At 36.3% G+C, this 20,167-nt stretch overlaps 1 protein-coding gene across 1 annotated transcript in view; it reads left to right on the forward strand.

The window, feature by feature from the left end:
• Window positions 1–15,643, forward strand: part of SLC30A7 (solute carrier family 30 member 7) — a 90,718-nt gene extending 75,075 nt beyond the window's left edge. The window contains exons 10-11 of the mRNA XM_063106113.1: window positions 3,606–3,755; window positions 14,869–15,643. Of these exons, the coding sequence (XP_062962183.1) occupies window positions 3,606–3,755; window positions 14,869–14,916 (198 nt within the window). The 3' untranslated portion in view covers window positions 14,917–15,643. The remainder of the gene's footprint in view (window positions 1–3,605; window positions 3,756–14,868) is intronic.
• Window positions 15,644–20,167: the final 4,524 nt, after the last annotated feature.

A 20,167-nucleotide genomic window follows, 5' to 3' on the forward strand; every position in this document is an offset into this window, starting at 1 on the left:
TTTTTGGGTTGAATACATTTGGAGATCGTTGAGCTTCCTGGATCTGAAGATCTGTGATTTTTCCTATACCTGGGAAGTTTTCTGCCACTATTTTGTTGAATATGTTTTCAATGGAATCTCCATTTTCCTCCCCTTCTGGAATACCCATGACTCGGATATTTGAGCGCTTGAGGTTGTCTGATATCTCTCTCAGATTTTCTTCCATGTCCTTGATTCTTTTTTCTTTCTTTTTGTCTGCTTGTGTTATTTCAAACAGCCCATCTTCAAGTTCAGAGGTTCTCTCTTCAACTTCGACAAGCCTGCTGGTTAAACTCTCCGTTGTGTTTTTTATTTCGCTGAATAACTTCTTCAGTTCAGCAAGTTCTGCTACATTTTTTTTCAGGACATTGATTTCCTTGTATATTTCCTCTTTCAGATCCTGTATACTTTTCCTCATTTCATCATGATGTCTAGCTGAGTTTTCTTGTATCTCATTCAGTTTCCTTAGAATTATCACTCGAAATTCCTTGTCAGTCATTTCAAGGGCTTCTTGTTCTATGGATCTAGCGTTTGAGATTTATTAACTTTTGGTGGTGCACTTTCTTGATTTTTTGTATTTCTGGTATCTTTTTTTTGGTGTTTATTCATTGTTGCAGGGAGTTTCACAGTCCACCGGTTTGAGACTAATGACTAACTAGGATGTTGCTGTGGTTGCCAATTTCGTATGGCTGCCTCTGTGACTGCTCAGTTGGCCTCTAGTGCCTTGTGTGTGTGGTTGCCTCGGGTCTTGGGCTTCTCCGGGGAGCCTCCTTTCTGGTCAGCTTGGGCTCTGCTGGGCTGGTGGATCACGTACCACAGGGTGTGTGATTGCTGTTGAGCTTTCACTTCCTGTGCAGGACTTCTCCCTGTTCCGTGTGTTCTGGCCCAGGCTGTTAGATCGTGCAGTGGCGACCCCACCAGGTGTGTCGTTTCTGTTGAGTCTCCGCCTCCCTGGCCGCACGTCTCCCCACTCTGTGCGCACTGTGCTGGGCTGGGGCGTGTCTTCTGCAACCCTCGTCTATCAGCTGGGCCTTCAAGACCTTGCTCGGCACCGCCTCGCCCAGGAAGTCTACCAGGTTTCTGCTAGGCACAGACGACCGGTCTCTCTGGGTGCCTTTGTAGCACTATGTAGATCTTTCTCGAGTCTTGTTCACCTTTTTATCACCCCCGGTATAAACCGAGTCTAGCTCCCACCTGCAGCCTGCTCTCCAGCAGGTTCAAGTGGACCTGGGAACTCTCCTACCACACTATTCCCAACCAGAAATTCGTTAGGCTTTTTTCCAAACTGGAGGCCGCAGAGATGGTATCTGCCTCCCAGTAACAGGGAGTTTACCTGGGGCCGGAGTCCAGGGTGTGGTGGAGTGACAGTCGGCCCGCCCGTACTTTCTTGCCCTCCCGACACTGGTCTGGGACGCCCCCCGCCACCAGCCCCGCCAGAGAACCGCGGAGGGAGTGGGAGGGGAGGCCGGTCCGCAGGCTCCAGAAAGCCCCGCGCCAGGCCAAGCAAGTTTGAGGGCTCAGTGATGGCCGAGGGGGCGGGGCTGCCCGCACCTGGGAAAATGGAGGCAGCACCGTGCAGTGAGTGGCCTGGTGGTGCAGGCGGGAGCCGCGTGGGCATCCACCCCCCGAACAGAGCTGTGCCAGGGATCACTCACAGTGCTGTGCCAGGTCGGGCGCTCACTCTGTCTCTGGTTTGCCGCCTTCCCCGATCTCAGCCACTGCCGCCTCGGGCTGTTTAGTCGCGGCGCGGCTCGGGCGCTCCCAGGAATCTTCTTCAATGCCGGCCTGAAACCTCGAATCCTGAATAGGGCAGCTGGCCGCCTTCAGTGCGGCCCCGGTCTCCGGGATCCTGGCTGTATCCACAGCAGCCCTGGCGCCGTGTTCCCTGTTTCGAGACTCGCTTTTGCAGCTAAGAAACAGTTCTTTTCCTGCTCCACACTTCAAAGCTGTTGCCTGTAAATGAGGCAGCCTCTCCTGCCGGGGGCAAAGTGGCGGTCACCCCCCCACGACCGTCCAGCAGCAGCGGTCCTCCCTTAAGAGATGGCGAGAGGAATGTCCACAAGTTTCCCGGCTGCGTGAGGCCCAGTGGCCTCCTTTTCCACCTCAGCTACTCCGCGCCAGCCGCCGCAGCCGCCGCCATCTTGAACCCAGCATTATTTCTTAGTAATATAAGGTAGCAGCTATTTTCTATTTTCTGGAAAATGGACTGTGCAGAAATCTGGGAGGAAGAACACTCCAGGCAGAGGGAATAGCAAGTACCCTGAGGCAGTAGTGTGCCTGGCTTTTCAAAGAATGGCAAGAAGACTGGGGTAGCTGATAAAGAGGGAGATGAGGTAAATAAGGTTAAAAAGGGGGCCACATGGGTCCATTTGAGTCATTGTAAAAACACTGGTTTTCACAGTGTAAGATGGGAAGCCATTGGAGTATTTTTTTTTTTTTTTTTTTTTGTAGTTGGCCGGTACAGGATCCGAACCCTTGACCTTGGTGTTGTATCACCACCCTTTAAGCAACTGAGCTAACTGGCCAGCTCTATTGAAAGATTTTTAATAGAGGAGTGGCAGCATCTGACCTAAAATAACAGGATCTTATTCAGGCTACTGTTTTGAGGATAGGTGGAAGAGGTGCAAGGCTAGCATTAGAGAGACCAGTTAAGAAGCTATTATAATAATCCAGTCTAGAGAGAATGCTGGTTTTGACTAGGCTGATAGCAGTAGACGTGGTAAGAAGTGTCTGGATTCTAACTTAGTTGTAATGTTGTGTTTATTCATATACTGATACATTCATATAGGATTCATAGTACTCCCTTTTCTGGTTTTTTAAATCTTTTGTGTTTATAGTTATTCTCTCTTTTCGTTTTATATTTAATTGCATCTTATTTTATTCGATCTTTTACCTTAATCAGAAGTTTGTATTGCCCGTGGTTCTTAGGCTAAGGCTGTGGAAAACTTAGGGAGCTGTTGGGAAAACTTAGAGATATCCCCCTCCCTGCATTTTTGGTTGTCATATGCTTTGGGAGAGGGTATAAGTTGGCATTTAGTTCCCTGGGGCCCAGGGATGCAAAGTCCTGTAGTTTCTTGGATAGTCTACGCAGTGGAGAATTGTCCTGTCCACAATATGCCCAATTAAGAAATACTCCTCCAGCTTATTGATCTTTTCAGAGAAACAGCTTTTGATGTTGTGAATTTATCCTTTTCTAAATCTCTCCTTTATTTCCTTTCTTCTTATTTCTTTAGGCTTACATTGTTGTTCTTTTTCTAGCTTCTTAGCTCATTTGTGTTTACACTAATTCTCTGATTGATGTATTTGATACCCTAAATTTCCCTGTAGATATTCTTTCAAGTATACCTTACAAATTTTGATATATGTTCATATCAAAATTATTTCCCCAATCACCTGTCATGTGTCATAATACCTGTCACATAATGAATACTCAATAGGTATTTGTTAATTAATTTAACATCTAACTTTTTTTTTTTTTTTAAACTGGAGGGTGGAATCCATGATTACTGATATGTTGCATGATAAACTAAGTAGGGAGGGGCACTTATGCTTGATCATGATGTTACTATCTGCCCATTGTATTTCAGGTGCAGCAGTTGCAAGGAGTTTACAGTTTACAAGAACAGCACTTCTGGACTTTATGTTCTGATGTTTATGTTGGAACCTTAAAATTAGTAGTAGCACCCGATGCTGATGCCAGGTGGATTTTAAGCCAAACACATAATATTTTTACTCAGGTATGACTTTTTTAACTAACTTCTTTTAAGTGTCTTACTTTGCTATTTGACGTATTAAATATATATGCTACTAACCTATGAGGTAAGCATGAAACTACTTTTTTTTCGACATAGAGTCAAAGTTGGGATATCCTTATTTTAGTTAATACTCTTAAGGACGATAGTTTTTATTTAGTCATTGTTGTACTGATTTGAGTTCCTTCAAGAAAAAGAAGATTCTCCTTTCCTGTACACATCTTATACTCATAAGACATGTTAGATGTTGCCTAAAGCCAAGAATTAAAATAGCTTTTGGAATAAGAATAATACCTTGTTAGTGGCTTTAGCTGAAAGCAGACTATTAACTTTTTGTGTGTGATAGTTACCTTCTGTATGATTTAACAGCTTAATATACTATTGAGTTTTTCTTAATAGTATATTTGGAATCATTAGTTCCTGGTCTGCAACCAAATTCTTTTAATGCTTGTGACATCATGAGTTAACATAAATGTGTGACTGATAAATTAAGGTGATTGTTATGGTATTCTGTATATATTGAGACAATAAGAATATCATGTCAGTAATATCTAAGAAGAGAGAGAGAACAAATTCTTTTTTCTTTTTTTTTTTTTTGGTCTAGTTTGTTTGGCAAAAAAATCTAGACATTGACACTGTTGCTAAAATTTTCTAACATATAGATCTAATGAAGAAACTAGTTTCATGCTTAAATATCTGTGGTTGAAAACACATTATGTGCCTTCTGGTGTGATGCCATGGGAAGTACACAACATGACCTGTGTGGTTGTCCTGCCAGAAATGTTTAACTTGAATCTAATCATAAGCAAACAACAGAAGCTTGTAGGACCTTCTACAAGACTCTTAGCCTGGATTCTTAGAGTCAATGTTATGAAAGAAGAAAAAAAAGGTGGAATGTAATTCTAGATTAAAGGAGACCTCACAATTTAATGCAATGTGTGATCCTTGATTGGATGTTGGAATAGAAAAAAATAGCCATAAAGGAAATTATTGGGTAATCAAGGAAATTTGAATATTGACTGTGTAACAGTCATATAATTATATACATATTAAATTTCTTTGGTGTGATGATGATATTGTGGTTAAAGAAAAATGTTTTTATTCTTAGGAGATACATGATGAAGGATTTAATGGTAAAGTACAGGATGTTTAATTTTCAGATGTTTTGGTAAAAATAAAAAGATTATAGGTTAAATGTATATGTAGAGAGATGAAGCAAATGTGGCAAAATGTTAACAGTTGGTGAATATAGGTGATGGTTATGTAGGTATTTATTGTACTATTCCTCTGACTTTCAAATTTTTCAAAATAAAAAGTTGAGGAATAAAAACATTGGAGGCTCTTCATTGCCACTAGGATAAACCCCAAAGTTTCTAGCATGATTCGATTAACTTTTCAAGTCTCCCTCCTTTTCATTGCCATGTACTTTCTACTACAAACCCACCAGACTGTTTACTTTTCTGTGTGGGACAAAAATTCTACTCTAACTTAAAGGTCCAGCATGAAGGTCAAGGGTTCAGATCCCCGTACTGGCCAGACACACACACACACACACACACACACACACACACACACACACACACACACACACACCTCTCTCTCTCTCTCTCTCTCTCTCTCTCTAATGTCCAATTCTATTATAACTTTCTTTCTGAAGCCTTAAAGATCTCAAAGCAGAATTTCTTTATCGTATGATGTATATATCACATTGTACATATCTGTCTGCATGTGCCTACGCAATACTATGATTTTGTATTCCCAATGCTTAGAGGAGTATACATGTATAATGAATTTGTTGGATAAACATATTCTTAAAACTGTATTTGACCAAAATCATACTTAGTATTTACATATACTAAGTATGGAAAAATATTGTTGGGTTCCCATTGGTCTTTTTTAACCACAGTACAAAAAGATCTTAATGAGATAGAATGATTGGATAGATAAGATAGATGTCTCTGTATCTATCTGTATTATATATCTACCTAATCAAGAGAAAGAGAGAGAGAGAGAGAGAGAGAGAGATCACATCTTCAGACATGAGTAACAGAGCATAATATGCAATTTAGTTAAATTCAGGACCTTAGCATAAATTAAACAATCTTTCTTCTCTAATAAAGAGGAATGTATGGTTAGGTTCCTTTGAAAATAAATTAATGAAATAATTTTAGGTGTACTTAGTATTTACTCTAATCCTAATCTTTTGTATAATCAATACTTAATTGTACTACAAAACAGTATGCTTATACTGCTTTATTACAGAATTTTAGTAACTCTTTAAAGGTGTCTTTCTTAACAGATACTATAATTAGTCTGTATCATTATGAGTTTCATAATGAATGCAAGAACTTCACAGTGTGTCTGAATCATTCTCTTACTTCCTCTATGTTTTAAGAGCAAATGGAGAAAGAGGCAAGCAGTAACCTTTCTTTTCACTGTGGTTTCCAGATCATTTTTCTCTCCTTTACCCTGAATTATCTCCTAGTGATACCTGTCCTTCTACCCTCATAGTGTGAACTTCTGTTGAGCTTTAGGACACCCCATACTCTTTCTCCTAAGGCTTTGGTGCTTGGTCACAATTTTCCCTCTGAAAAGGAATACGATTTCTAGGTTTAGAAATGTATGAACAGCTGTCTGTGCTTAGGAACTGCTGAATTTGTAACTGAAGTAGGTGGAGGGAAGTTCTTCTGGTAACCTTAGAAATCTTGGCTTTTAACATGGCTGAAGTTGAAAGTTTATTCAGCTGCTTCTTTGGTTTTGGAAACTGCATTTGGGCTTTGAACATTCTAAGCCCAGAAAAATATTTTAAGCCTTTTTATTAGCTAAGGTCAAGTTAACTTTATTTTGTTCCTTGCAGAGACCAGAGGCTTGCAATGATGGTTTAACACATTTTTCCTCAGGGCGAGAAGGGAGTCAACCTACTAATAACTTTCATTCCTACATTTAATGATTTTGAAGTTGTTTTTGAGAACTGTTTTAGTTTTGACATGCAAAATTGAAATTTTTTAATTAATTTATTTTCCTTTTCTGCTTATACCCTAGTAATGTATGTCCTTATGCTGTGAGTATATGCCAGAGCTTGCAGTAGCATTTTCATTTCATGAAATGAAATTTAAAATTAAAAAGTTTTAATTACATCTTATTCATGGCTTTTATTTATCAAAAATAACAAAACTCAAATTGCTTCATTTTTGAGAAAAAAAAATCATGCTAATGCTTTTGGTATATTTTTTGTAGAAAGATTTAAAATACTGGTGGCCTTAGTTCCAAAGGACCAAAAAAAAGGACTTTTTTCAATAGTAAGTTATACATTTTGGACCCTGGTGTTATCAGCACCATGCCCTATCCAACTGAGCTAACCAGCCAGCCCCATTTTAGGTATCTTTCTTATAGCTGATCTTAAACCAGAATGTTCCCCCCCCCCATTTATTTGTTTATTATTTTATTTTATTTTTTTTAAAGAATATGCACATCTATTTGTTCAAATAACAAATATAAACTGAACAGCAGTTGAATAACAAAATACTATGTAGAAAGTAGGGCTTCAAATTTTTACAAAAACTGGAGATGTAAAACATTAAAATTTACTTATTTCATTTTATAATCTCTACAGTTATTTAAGATGGCTATCTAAAATTTTCCAAAAGCATGCAAATATCAAATTAATTTCAACAGAGGAAAATGAATAAACTTTTCAAAGGCAAATTAATTTCTAGGCAAATCAACAAGTCCATTTAGTAAAAAGAAATCAAGAACAGAAATTAAATATCTAAGTTTATCAACATAAATTGCATAAAAAAGTCAATAAAAGAGAATGTAAACATGACACTTCAAAAAGTTCATGAAAAAGTAGAATTGAAAGATAATGGAAATCTTTCCAAGAACTCTTTTTTTGTTTAAATTTAAATTTTTTTTTTAAAAGGCTAAGATTTTAGAAAATGTGTTCTGTCTGCAATAACTGAAGGAAATTTAGAAAACTCACAAATGTGTGGAAATTAAACAACACTCTCCTAAATAAATAATGGTTAAAAGAAAAATTACAGGGAAATTAGAGAGTAATTTGAAATAAACATCATAGTGCAACATGCAAAAATTTATAGAATGCAAGTCTCATGCATTGCTTAGAGGAAAATCTATATTTGTAAATACCTATATTAAAAAACAAGAAAAACCTCAAATCAGTAATGTAAACTTCTACCTTCAGAAAATAGAAACAGTACAGCTTACTAAACCAAAAGCAAATATAAGTACAAAATAACAGTGACAACAACAGAAATATATGAAATAGGGAATTAAAAAACAATAGAGAAAATCAACAAAACCAAAAGTTGATTCTTTAAAAAGATCAACAAAATTTGCAAAACTGGTCAAGAAAAAAGAGAGAAGAAAAATTACTAAAATCAAAAATAAAGTAGGGGTATTATTACATTATCACTGTGGCTTTTTGTGGTGGTAAGATTTAGTTTCTTTCTCTGCAGTGTTTGCATTTTTGTTCTATTAGTGGGTTTTGTTCTTTCTTGTGTATTTGTGGTAGTGATTATCGTTTTTCAGATTTCAGATGCAGGATTTCCTTGAGGATTTTTTGTAGGGATGGTTGTGTGGTGGTGAACTCCTGCAGCTTTTGTTTGTCTGGAAAATACACTATTTTCCCCTCATTTCTGAAGGATAGCCTTGCTGGGTACTGTGTTCTTGGCTGGTAGTTCTTTTCTTTTAGTATTTTGAATATATCATTCCATCTTCTTCTGGCCTGTAGAGTTTCTGTTGAGAAGTCTGCTGTTAGTCTGATAGGGGCTCCTTTATAGGTGACTTGATGCTTTTCTCTTCCTTCATTTAAGATTCTCTCTTAGTCTTTGAGCTTTGCCAGTTAGTTTGACTGTAATGTGTCTTTGAGAGGATCTTTTTGGGTTGAATCTGTTTGGGGATCTTTTAGCCACCTGGATCTGAAGGTTTGTGTCTCTCCCTATACCTGAGAAGTTTTCTGTTATTATTTCATTGAATAGATTTCCATGCCTTTCCTTTTTCCTCCCCTTCTGGAATAGCCATGATTTGAATGTTTGTGTGCTTAGGGTTGTCTGCTAGCTCTCTTAGGTTTTCTTAAGTTTTTAAAATTCTTTTTTCTTTTTTTTTTTTTTGTCTGCCTGGGTTATTTCTAAAAGACTGTCTTCAAGATAAGAAATTCTTCTGCTTGTTCTAGCCTGCTGCTTAAGCTATCAGTTGTGTTTTTTATTTTGTTGAGTGACTTTTTCAAATCCGTGAGTTCTGCTACATTCTTTTTTAAGGTATTAATCTCTTTGTAAATTTCCTCCTTCATGTCCTGGATTTTTTTTTCTTGTTTCATTATATGAGAAGACCTGGAATTCCTTCTCAGTCATTTCAATGTTTCCTGCTCTATAGAGTCTGGTATTTGAGAATTACTGTATTCTTTTGGTGGTGTCATATTTTCTTGAATATTGTATTTCTAGTATCTCTTCATTGATATCTGGTCATCTGGTAGAGCAGTTGCTTCTTCTATTACTTTGGAGTGGGCCTGGAGGAAAGAGACATCCTCTTCTTTTTCTGGTCTCTGCTGGTGAACTCTCCTTGTGTCAGTGCAGTTGAGTGTCTATCAGGATGCCTGCATGGTGACTGTGACTGCTGCTGTGGCATCAAGCTGCTTTTTCAGCAGCTGTGGCTGTGGCAGTAGTTATGGTGGGCCATCCACGCAGAAGTGATGTTTTTGGTGTGCTTTCTTGCCTGCTTTTGGGCAGGGAGTATTGCCCTCAGCTCCTTGCCTAGGACCTCAGGTGTGCTGTGCTGTCTTGCCTGCGTCTGGGTAGAAGGGGCTGCAGCCCATGGCTCCTTGTCTAGGCGCCTGGGCATGTTCTCTTGCCTGCTTCCAGGCAGAGCTTAAATCAGAATTTAAGTAATAGTTTTTCGTTAAAATATTGTTCTTGTTAAAACTTACATGGATAGGATAACTTTAAACTGAAAACACCAATATCAAAAGTTTGAGAATTATAACTTTGTATTTTGTTTCTAAAACTATAGCTTTACATTAGGCATTATCCTTTTTAATCTCATTTTCCAGAGTTGTCAATTAATCTTTAGCTGCTAAAGAAGTTGGCTTACAGTGTATGAATATAGAGTAATACAAGTGAATTGTTAGAAGACACTTCAGTAGTTAGATTCCTTTGGGATTACTGATTAAGTGATAATACAGTTTTTAAATTACAGTGTTTTCTGTTGGCATAGAAGAATTCCTCTCCCTCTTTTCCTCCTTACACTAATTTTTTTAAAAATGAGTTATTTTGGGGGAATTGATTAAATGGAAAGTTTATCTTTTGTATTTAATATACAAACAGGAAGAGAAAGTGGGATACTGGATTAGGAAGACAATTTAACATTTTATTTTATTGTTTTAGTTCCACTGAGACTTGATGTTTTTTGTTTTAAACTGGCAAATATCATCTGTTAATTATTATTATTATTATTTTTTTAAATTTTATTTTGTCGATATACATTGTGGCTGATTATTGCTCCCCATCACCAATACCTCCCTCCCTTCTCCCCCCCCAACAATGTCCTTTCTGTTTGCTTGTCGTATCAACTTCAAGTAATTGTGGTTGTTATATCTTCTTCCCCCCCCCCGTTTTTTTGTTAATTATTTTTTAATAGCACTCTTCACTATTATAACTGTGATCCCAAAATTTTTAATACTTTTTTTTTTTTTTTAGAAATAATGTTGTTTGAAGAAAGCACACCAAAGAAAAATCTAGAATATGTTTGAAGAATAATATAGAATATGCTAGGGGTTCATTACCCTCTTCAGTTTCACAAAGCACCAAAGACAGTCAAACCTAATATATAATATTTACTCCCAGAGAGCACTTCCACCTTCATCTTTTCCATCTTTCTCTATTATGCCTGTTAAGTTCTAGGCTTGTAGCTTCCTGCTTCAGCTTTTGTACTGTGTTCTCTGGCCTCAAAATAGAAGTTAACACTGATACTCAGGAAAGAACCAAAAAGCCTCCTCGTAAGCTCAGATGGGAGTTCCCCAAGTTTCGGAAACCCTCCAGCTCAGTCTCTCTTCTGGGTTGATAATTCCTTCCTATCACTGATGTCATTCAACTTTGTTATGTCTGCTTGAGGGTGAGGGTAGGGAGTGGGGAAATGTATCTACACTTTTCTAGGTAGATTGCTATTTATTTTTCCAAACTTTCCTCTTTTTTTTTTTTTTTTTTTGCTTTTTTCCTTCCTGTAGGAGTCTTTAATGTAAGTATTGATTTTGCTTGCTCACTCTACAGTTTTTCCTTATTCATCTTTCCATTATCTTTCTTCCTCTTATGTACTTGAAGTCCACCAGAACCCAGTGGACTTAACAGTTAGCTAAGTTCCTTAGGAGGCTGGAGTGAACAGCCACAAGACATGAGGCCAACAAATCCCTAGGTTTGTTGATTTTAATTAACGCACATGGTTTAAGTGTTCATTGGTTGGTTGATAGTGGTGGGAATAATAATAGCAGCAGCCAGCATTTATTGAGAGCCCACCATGTGCCAAGCACTGTAGTAAGTAACATATTAATCGATAACTCACAAGACATTTTACAGGAAAAAACCAAAAAACAAAAAACCATTGTTATTGACTTGTGATTTAGTCACATTCACTCACTGTTTTATTAGCTCTGACATGACTTAGGTTTCACATGGAAGGGTAAGAGTTTTTCAAGACTTAATTTTAAAGCGATAAAGATTAATATTATATGTTCAGTCAAAAACTTAAAGAAGAAAATTTCTGTAGTTTTTGATTGGTACAGAATGCAAGCAAACCAATAATTTTCTATAGTCATATTCCTATTTATTTTTCTAAAGTTTTTACTTCTGATCTATTCTCCTTTTCATAACAGTGAATAATTTGTTGAAAATATTCTAAGCCTATGGCACCAGGTTAACACTTATTTTCTTAGGATCATATAAGTGTTCAAAATAATTAGCTGTCTTTCCCACTTGTATATTATTCTGAGGATATATATACAATGAGTATTTTATGGTTTTCATATTTTAAGGACAACCTCTCAGCCAGCCTCTAACTGCTGGTATTATTCTAATGGTAGAATATTTGATGGAACTGATCACTGTTTTTGTTTGCTGGAATATCTGTTATGTCTTTGTGGTGTGAATAAACTATACTCATAAATAGCCTAGTTTGCATTTAGGGAATAGGTGACTTAACACAGGACTCTTTGGAAATTTGACTTTCTCTCTACTTTGAAGGAAATTGAAAGAGGAAAGTGAGAAGCTGGAAAACTTGAGGCTGTCTCCATGAGGACAGATGGATAAAGCAGAATGACTTTTTTTGCTTTTAGACTGAGCTTTTGTAGAAAGCCACAGCCCCTCAGGGGAAAGATATCAGCTTGAGTAATTAACTCATGATTATGCAAAGATAATTTACCTAGCCTCTTTGTTTTTCCTTTTTTTTCCATTGCCTTGGGCTACTTCATTTCTTATTACCATCTTCTCTGTGTTAAGTCTAGGGGTAAGAAAAATGGCAGAAACAATAAAAGGAGCCCAACTTATTTTGCCCATTTTACTTTCATTAGCAATTTTGTTAAAAGAAAAATTAAGAAAATTTATTTGGGTAATAGTTGTTTTCTCTTAACATTAGGTATACAAGAATTTTACAAGAGTTTCAAAGTGTGGTTATTTCAAGGGCTATCTGGGTTGAGTAAATCATATCATATAATTGCAATCAATCATAATGATTTGTTTATAATAGCCTTTTATAACATTTGAAATCCTGTCCTATATACTCATGATCTTTGTAACAGTGCCTGGTATGTAGCAAGATTTATTAAATATTTGTCAAATGCTAGATGAATATATAACAATTGTTATAAGTAGGGTTGGTATTTATCAACTGTTTTAAAATAAGACAAACAGATTTGGTTTTAATTTTTAGCTCAAGATCATGCATATACTAAGTCGTGTGTTTTTTTCTGTCACAAGCCTCTTAACTGAGGAGAGGATGCTATTAAATGTATTTTCTGGGGCCGAGCCCGTGGCGCACTCGGGAGAGTGCGGCGCTGGGAGCACAGCGACGCTCCCGCCACGGGTTCGGATCCTATATAGGACTAGCCAGTGCACTCACTGGCTGAGTACCGGTCACGAAAAAGACAAAAATATATATATATATATATTTTCTGTACATTTGAGTAACTAGAGAGCTTTAACTTACTTATTTAAAAAGGATGGCCTTTTTTTTTATTTAATGAGGCAAAAAAGATAAAATATGTTTTCAGTGCTGTAGTGCTGGCAAGCTTTTAGGGTCTATCCAGCTTTTTATTCCATTAGAGTAGTTCCTGACTCCTCTCAAGCATTCCATAGCCTTCTTACCTGAATGCTAGAGAAAAAAAAGCCATGCTAGAAAGCAGTGCTTTGAGGAGCCCCTAAATTACTGTAAGAAGATAGTGTTAATAGATTTTTATCCCCTGCTCTGGTTTTTTCCTTTCTATTAAATATTCTAGTTTACCTTTCATTCTATGGTACCAAAAAGAAAGGGCTTATTGTGACCGATAGGTTTGCTTTAATAAAAAAATCATTTGTGGTTCAAAGAAGGAAATTAGAATTTCAGTTCATTCAACAAATATTTTTTGATCACTTACTGTGTGCTGGGTACTACAGGTTCTGGGAGTCAGCAGTGAAAAAAAGAAGACAAAATCCTTTATCTTGGAAAGATTATGTTATAGTGGGAAATAAGCAGTGAACACAGTGAATAAATAAGTTTTATGATATATCACAGTCTGATAAGTGCTATGGATAGGGAGAGCAGGGTAAGTAAGTTGGGAGGGAGTGCTAAGGCATTTACTGGCTCTTGTACCAAGCTTTGTTTTTTCTCTAGAGCATATATAGGTTCATCTGACATAGTATATTTACTTGTATACTTGTTGGTCATCTCCTTTCTACATAGTCCTCAATAGAATAGACTCTGTGAGGGGAAGGATATTTTTTATCTGTTTTGTTCACTTTTGTATTCCTTGGGAACAGAATATAGCCAGGAATACAATAAATGCACAATAAATATTTGTTGGATGAATGAATTAAAAGCATTTTATATAGGGGGTCAGGGTAGGCCTTGCTTATGTCTGATTAGAGATATGACAAGAGAAGGAGTATGTCACATGGTTATCTTGAGGAACGTAGTTCCAGGCAGAAGGGCTAGTTTGGCTGAGGCACAGTGAATGAAGGAGCAGAGTAAAAGATGACATCAGAGAAGAGATCAGGCCAGATCATATGGGGGTCTTTGTAGGCTGTTGTAAGGACTGTGGGCTTGTAAGGAAGGACCAAGGAAGATAAGTTGTTGTAGGGTTTGAGTAATGGAGTCAATGGGAGGCAAAGGTGGAAGCATGAAAACCAGATTGGAGGTCACAGCAAAATCTAGACAAGAGCTGATAGTGACCAGGGCCAGGCTGGTTGTAATAGAGATGATATAAAGTGGTTAGATTCTGGGTTTGCATTATTTTGGAAGTAAGGCCAACAGATTTTGAGAATGAATTGGATGTTGGGTATGAGAGAAAAAATATGTGGAGCAATATTAAGGATGGAATTGTGCTGTAGAAGATTACAGGATTAACAGGGTTGAGGGGAGGAAATGGAATTTAATTTTGCTGTGTTGTGATGCTTATCAGATATCCAAGTAGAACTATCAAGTAGATGGAAGGTTTAAGTCCAGAAATATAAATTTGGGAGGTATAAGCATATTAGATGGTACTTAAAGTCTGGATACTAACTGTCGTGTTCTCTAACAGAGTAATTGTGTATGGGGTAACCCCAGTTTTCTAAATATCACTTGGACAGGGCATGTAATGAGTAGCATGGCTTTATTTATTTATTTATTTTGTAGTGGTAAGTAGAGAATCTTTTTTGCAACTTATGAATATATTTGTTCTGAAATAATTTTCTGGTGCTTTATGATAAAAGATGAAGAATAGTTTTCCAGAGGCAGAAGAGAAAAATAGTTCTTTTTCCAAAAAAGGAGATTTTTTTCCCCACTATTTTTCTGAAATGTGTAGTCCGTTTTTGGCTTGTTTGATTTTTCTAATTTTTTTTCTTGTTTAACTTTTCAGGCTGGAGTGAGACAGCTTTATGTACAGATTGACTTTGCGGCCATGTAGTGAATGAAAAGAAATGATCGTTTTTTTTGGACCGAATTTTTCTGGTACTGTACAATCCAAAACATTGTACCCAGCTTTTCAAAATAGAGAAATCATCACTACAGCTGCCCAGCACCAAGTAGACCAGGTAGAATCAGCTGTTTGTGCTCTGCAGGGAGTTTACAGCTAAGGGATCAGAGTTAAGAGGGTATATCTCCTGGACTTTTGGTCTTGTTTTTTGTGCTCTTCCTTCAAAACCATTTTGATTTCTGTTTCTCCTTTTGTTCCAGCATGTTGGTTTGTCCTTTTCTCTTTATGCCTTTCTTTTTCTTTTGTTTTTTTTCATGCTGAATGCCCTCACCCCTAGTCCCTCATCCCAGCCAGTGAAAAATTCAGATTGTGGGCCTCCAGTCATCTGGAATGTCTTCACTGAAGTTGCTGGAAACCACTGCTTTCATTCCCACAAAACCAGTGTTATTTAAAAAGGAAAAAAAAGAAATGGAAATCTGTTATATATGTAATGTCACAATTGTTGACGTTCTTCAGTGTAATCATACGTTTGTAAAATTGTTTGTACCTTACAAACTTATGAACCAAACCATATTGGGTTTTCAAAGTGCCTTTGTATCAGGAAAATGTATTTGCCAGCATAGAAATGTACCATCAAAGCCCATGTATTTGTTTTTTGTTAAATGGTTATTCTGTGATCTGTGCAAAATAAGACTCTTGCTAGTAATGTATACAGATTCTTTTTGGGTATACTTCCAGCATAGGTTTAGATATATCAGAATTTTGCTTTTATCTCATCAAAAATAAAATGTGTTATTTTGCTTTTTAAAACAAGTTTAGTTATCACGTTAAATTACTTTGTGGACTGTGTTTTCAAAACTTTGGAAATGCATCTGTTATAAGGAAAATTGTTTTGACTTAAAACATCTGCCCAAGTCTAAATTTCTATAAAAGCTACTGTGTCTGTGATAAGCTTTCCTATATAAACTTCCCTATATCTTTCCTTCCCATTTTTATTGATTTTAGTAATGAAAGGAAAATGCATTGTAGACTGAAGGCAAAAATGGTTGTGATTGTTATTGTACTTTTTAATTCATCAAATGCCAACTGATACAATTTGTTTTCCTGTTTAAGCTTTGCACATATACAATTACTTTCAGGAATCCTAAAGCAGCATTTTCTTGAGCTTGAACTATTAAAGGTATGGAGCAAATGTGGTGATGTAGAACTCTTCCTAACACAGGTATCTGAGAAGTAAATAATAAGTTGATTTTCTAGGTTCTTGTGTATTTGAAAAATAAAACTGCAATTTGAGAGAAGTGCTTGACACTCTCTTTAAGTAGTCTCTGTTTTATGAAGAGATAAACAGTTTCCCATCGTACTTCATTTTATCACAATATGTAATTCCTTTTAACTTTAAAAAACTTGAAATTGTTGGGGGAAAAAAACCCTGCAGGATGGAAATGATTTGTTAAGAATGTAGATCAGGGCTGGCCAGTTAGCTCAGTTGTTTAGAACTTGGTGCTGATAACACCAAGATCCAGGATTCAATCCCTGTGCCGGCCAACCAACCCCCCCAAGTTTTTTTTAAAAAATGTATATCAATAATAAGCACTTTTTCAGTGAGGTGGCAGAAATCACTGTTGTCTAAGTTTTAAAATATCTTTTCCCCTATTTCTGATACAATTTATGAACTACCTTGTATTAGGAAAACTAGATCACTTTCTTCATGCTTTTTTAAACTGCTGCAGATTGTCATGAACTGTCAATAGTATCCTTTTTTGCAGATAATGTAATATTTTCAAAACATGTTTGCTTACTGCCAGCCAGTTCTAAAGCTAAGAATTCCTGCAAAAGAATGTGTTTAACTGAAACAATTGCTGAGGTCATTCAGGAGGGAAAATACAAAAGGAAATGCCCTGACAATAGTACTGCTTTTTCATTACAAGTGAGTAGTTATTTTGAAATTTGCAACCACTACCACCAGGTCTGATAGAACTCTGGGATATTCTGTGAGTTTTGGCATATTATAGAAAATGACAGATTTAGATGAAGGTGGAGATTTTGGATGTGTGCCTTTAAAAACTAAACTGTACTGATATTTCACATACGGAGATAATTGCACTGGTCTGTAAAATTTACCAGTGCATTTTGAAGATCCAGTTCTTCCTTTCACTGTGCCCTCCATTCCAAGTGAAGTTTTTGTCAAAGTATGTGTCACTTTATTTAACTGTACTCTCAATATACAAATGCATGAGTATGTATTTTTTACTTTGAAAAGGCCTAGAGTATATAGTGTTGAACTGATGTGATACTCTAATTTTGCACTTGTTACAAGAGATTGCCAGCTCATATCAGTTAGCAGGTTGGCATTAACATTTATGCTTTAATTAAATGTCAATATACCTGTGTGTGCAGCAGTAAAAAATTAGTGAGAAAAAGCTAATTTTTCTTCATTCTTTGGAAACATTTTGTCTCACCAGTGTTCTTTATACAGATGTATTACTAAAGTAGATAATGTCACTGAGAAATACTACCTGATTATTGTTATAAAATAAATTTAGAATGTGTCTAATACTAGGCTAACTCTTGCAAAAAAAACCCCAATCTAAATGTGAGTGAATATTTTAAAAATCAAAATATCCTCTGGAGAACAAATTTTTATTGCTCAGGGAAAGTGTAGGAAAACTTTCCCCAGAGATATACCTATACTAGTTTTGTTTTTTTAAATGTAGATGATGTTACCCAAGATGAAGGGCTTAACATATGCGCAACTTCTTCGTTTTGCTAACTCCCCGTTATCTTTGTGAAAGACAGTATCGTTTGCCTATAGGTCAGTGTTCTTCATGCTGTCATCCCTACCAGTCTTCTGCAGTGGAGGCACAAGGAAGTGATAACAGATGTCATTGGCATTGTGATTTCCCTTGTATCAGGAATATTTCAGCATTCTTCAAAGTCTGCACACACACGCGCGCGCGCACACACACACACACACACACACACACACACACAAAACCAAAATACTGTGACTTTTGTGCATCTTTGTAAAGCAGCCAAATCATTAACTCAAAATGCAGTTATCAGTTCTATAATATTTTTACTTACTATGGAATAATCAGTTTTTACAGAGATTATTAATATGGTAGCACCCTGTTACATAATGCTAGGATTCGAGAACAACAATATTACATTGTTTAACATCTAAGTGGGGACTGTCCTTAGAAGCAGTCCAGTTCTCCCTCTCATTTTACAGATGGAAAAAATTGAAGCCCACAAAACTTGTCATTTACTCAAGATCACAGAGATAATTAGTGGCAAAACCAAGACTAGCATTCAGATCTCTTGACTCTAGGGTGCGAGTTTTTTATACTCTATTGTGCTGCCTCTCCAGTGTAACTTTTGCCTTTCTGTAAATGTGATTAAATATTATTTGTAAATAAAGGACATCTGGCCTCCGTTTTTGGTACATGAAGGCACTTTATAAATGGAGTTTTATTGTCTCATTTTTCATATGTAATTAGGTTTAGAATATTATTTCCATAGTATTCTTTTATGGAAGATATTATGATTAATTTTTTTTAATCTTTTTTACTTTTTTACTCTTTTGAAACTAGTTCCTGACTTTAAAAACTGATGACATTTGCACAATGGATATTATTAACTTGTGTGTGAATTTTTCTGTTAATTGCCCAATGCTACATCCAATTTAAGGATTGCTTAGTTTCTTTATTTTGCTTATATTCTGCGAATTGGTACTTTGTAGAAACCAGAATCACTCACAGGTCATATCATTTCAGTCTTGCCACTTTGGTTTCCAGTCACTGGAGAGTTTTTGCATTTTAAAGATTCTCAAAGCCACGCAAAATTAGGCATTAAATGTTGTATAGACCAAAATAAATCTTTTAATTCGATGATGTAAAATTGTGAAGTCTTATCAGAATCCCAACTACTAAACTGCTACTTCCAACTCTTCAGGAAAGCATTACCTTGGGAAAGTTAAAACTTTTTTTTCTTTTTGTCACCATCTTTGAAACAAGTTATTTCCAATGCACAGGAACTTTGGTTAAAAAGGAAATTATTTTATTCTTTGAAGAACATTCATTGAAAGTTTTACCAGTGAAAGAAGATTGTTCCAAGACATTATCCCCCAGACGCCTTAATCATCCAGATCTCTACCACAGAATCCAGACTTAAACACAATGAAAAAATTATATATCAAAAAGTGTTTGCATAAAAGAACAGTGTGGATCTATTTAAAGTCTAAATGAATTTTTTTTTTCCATTTTTGCATTTACTTGTGAATATCTGTGGGGTACAGTGTGTTTCAAATACATGCATATACTGCACAGTGATTCACTTAGGGGAGATAGCATAGTTTTATACCTATGGATGTGACTCTCTTTAATGAGAGCATCTTTGGTTTATGTTTAACCATTTCCTAACTGCACATTATACAGAAAACAAGGGTGGGGAATAAACTTTATTAAGTATTTATGTGCAGGCACTTAGTGTATGCTTTCTCATCTTAGCACATTTAATTGTCACGTTTCTATGAAGAAAGAATTTTGCATGATTTTATGATTGACAAAGCATTTCAAATACAGTATATTTTCTCTTCTAATTTTCATAATATTCCTGTGAGGAAGGAATTTTTATCTCCATTTTACAGATGAGGAAGGTGTTTCCAGAGAATTTAAATGACTTGCCTGGGGGATAGCCAGCCAGTGGTAGAGCACTGACTTATCTAATACTTTCTCTGACAACTACTCTGTTTTATGTATGTCATTCGACAGTGTTTTAAAAATCCAAGAAGTTGCAGCAGATCTAAACAGACTCTTCTATAAAATCAGGGAACATCACCATGACAAAATTGATGTGGGGGAACAGTTGTTATACATTATTTAGACTCATTCCTTCTTTCAATGCTTATACTTGTTTCCTACTTTTGACATTAAACTGTGCAGGTGAAAAAGAATAACCAGAACTTCTTTAAGCACTTTTGAAGACTTTTTTTTGAAAAGAGTTTTATTGGCACTCAGAGTAAGCTGCTTAAGGGACTGACTAAAAACATAATGCCCTCTGTGCCAGTATATGGTGAGAAACTGAACTGCCCAAGAGACCTTTTACTTTATTAGGGCATTGTCTTCCAAGAAGTACAAATAATTTGTGCTGCAGGAGAGGGATAAGTAGGATCTGATTTACAACATTGCATTTTATACATACCTTTTCAAAAGGAAGAAATCTATTTCATAAATAGTAAGAA

The sequence above is a fragment of the Cynocephalus volans genome, chromosome 8, assembly GCF_027409185.1.
Source record: "Cynocephalus volans isolate mCynVol1 chromosome 8, mCynVol1.pri, whole genome shotgun sequence".
Classification (NCBI taxonomy): domain Eukaryota; kingdom Metazoa; phylum Chordata; class Mammalia; order Dermoptera; family Cynocephalidae; genus Cynocephalus; species Cynocephalus volans.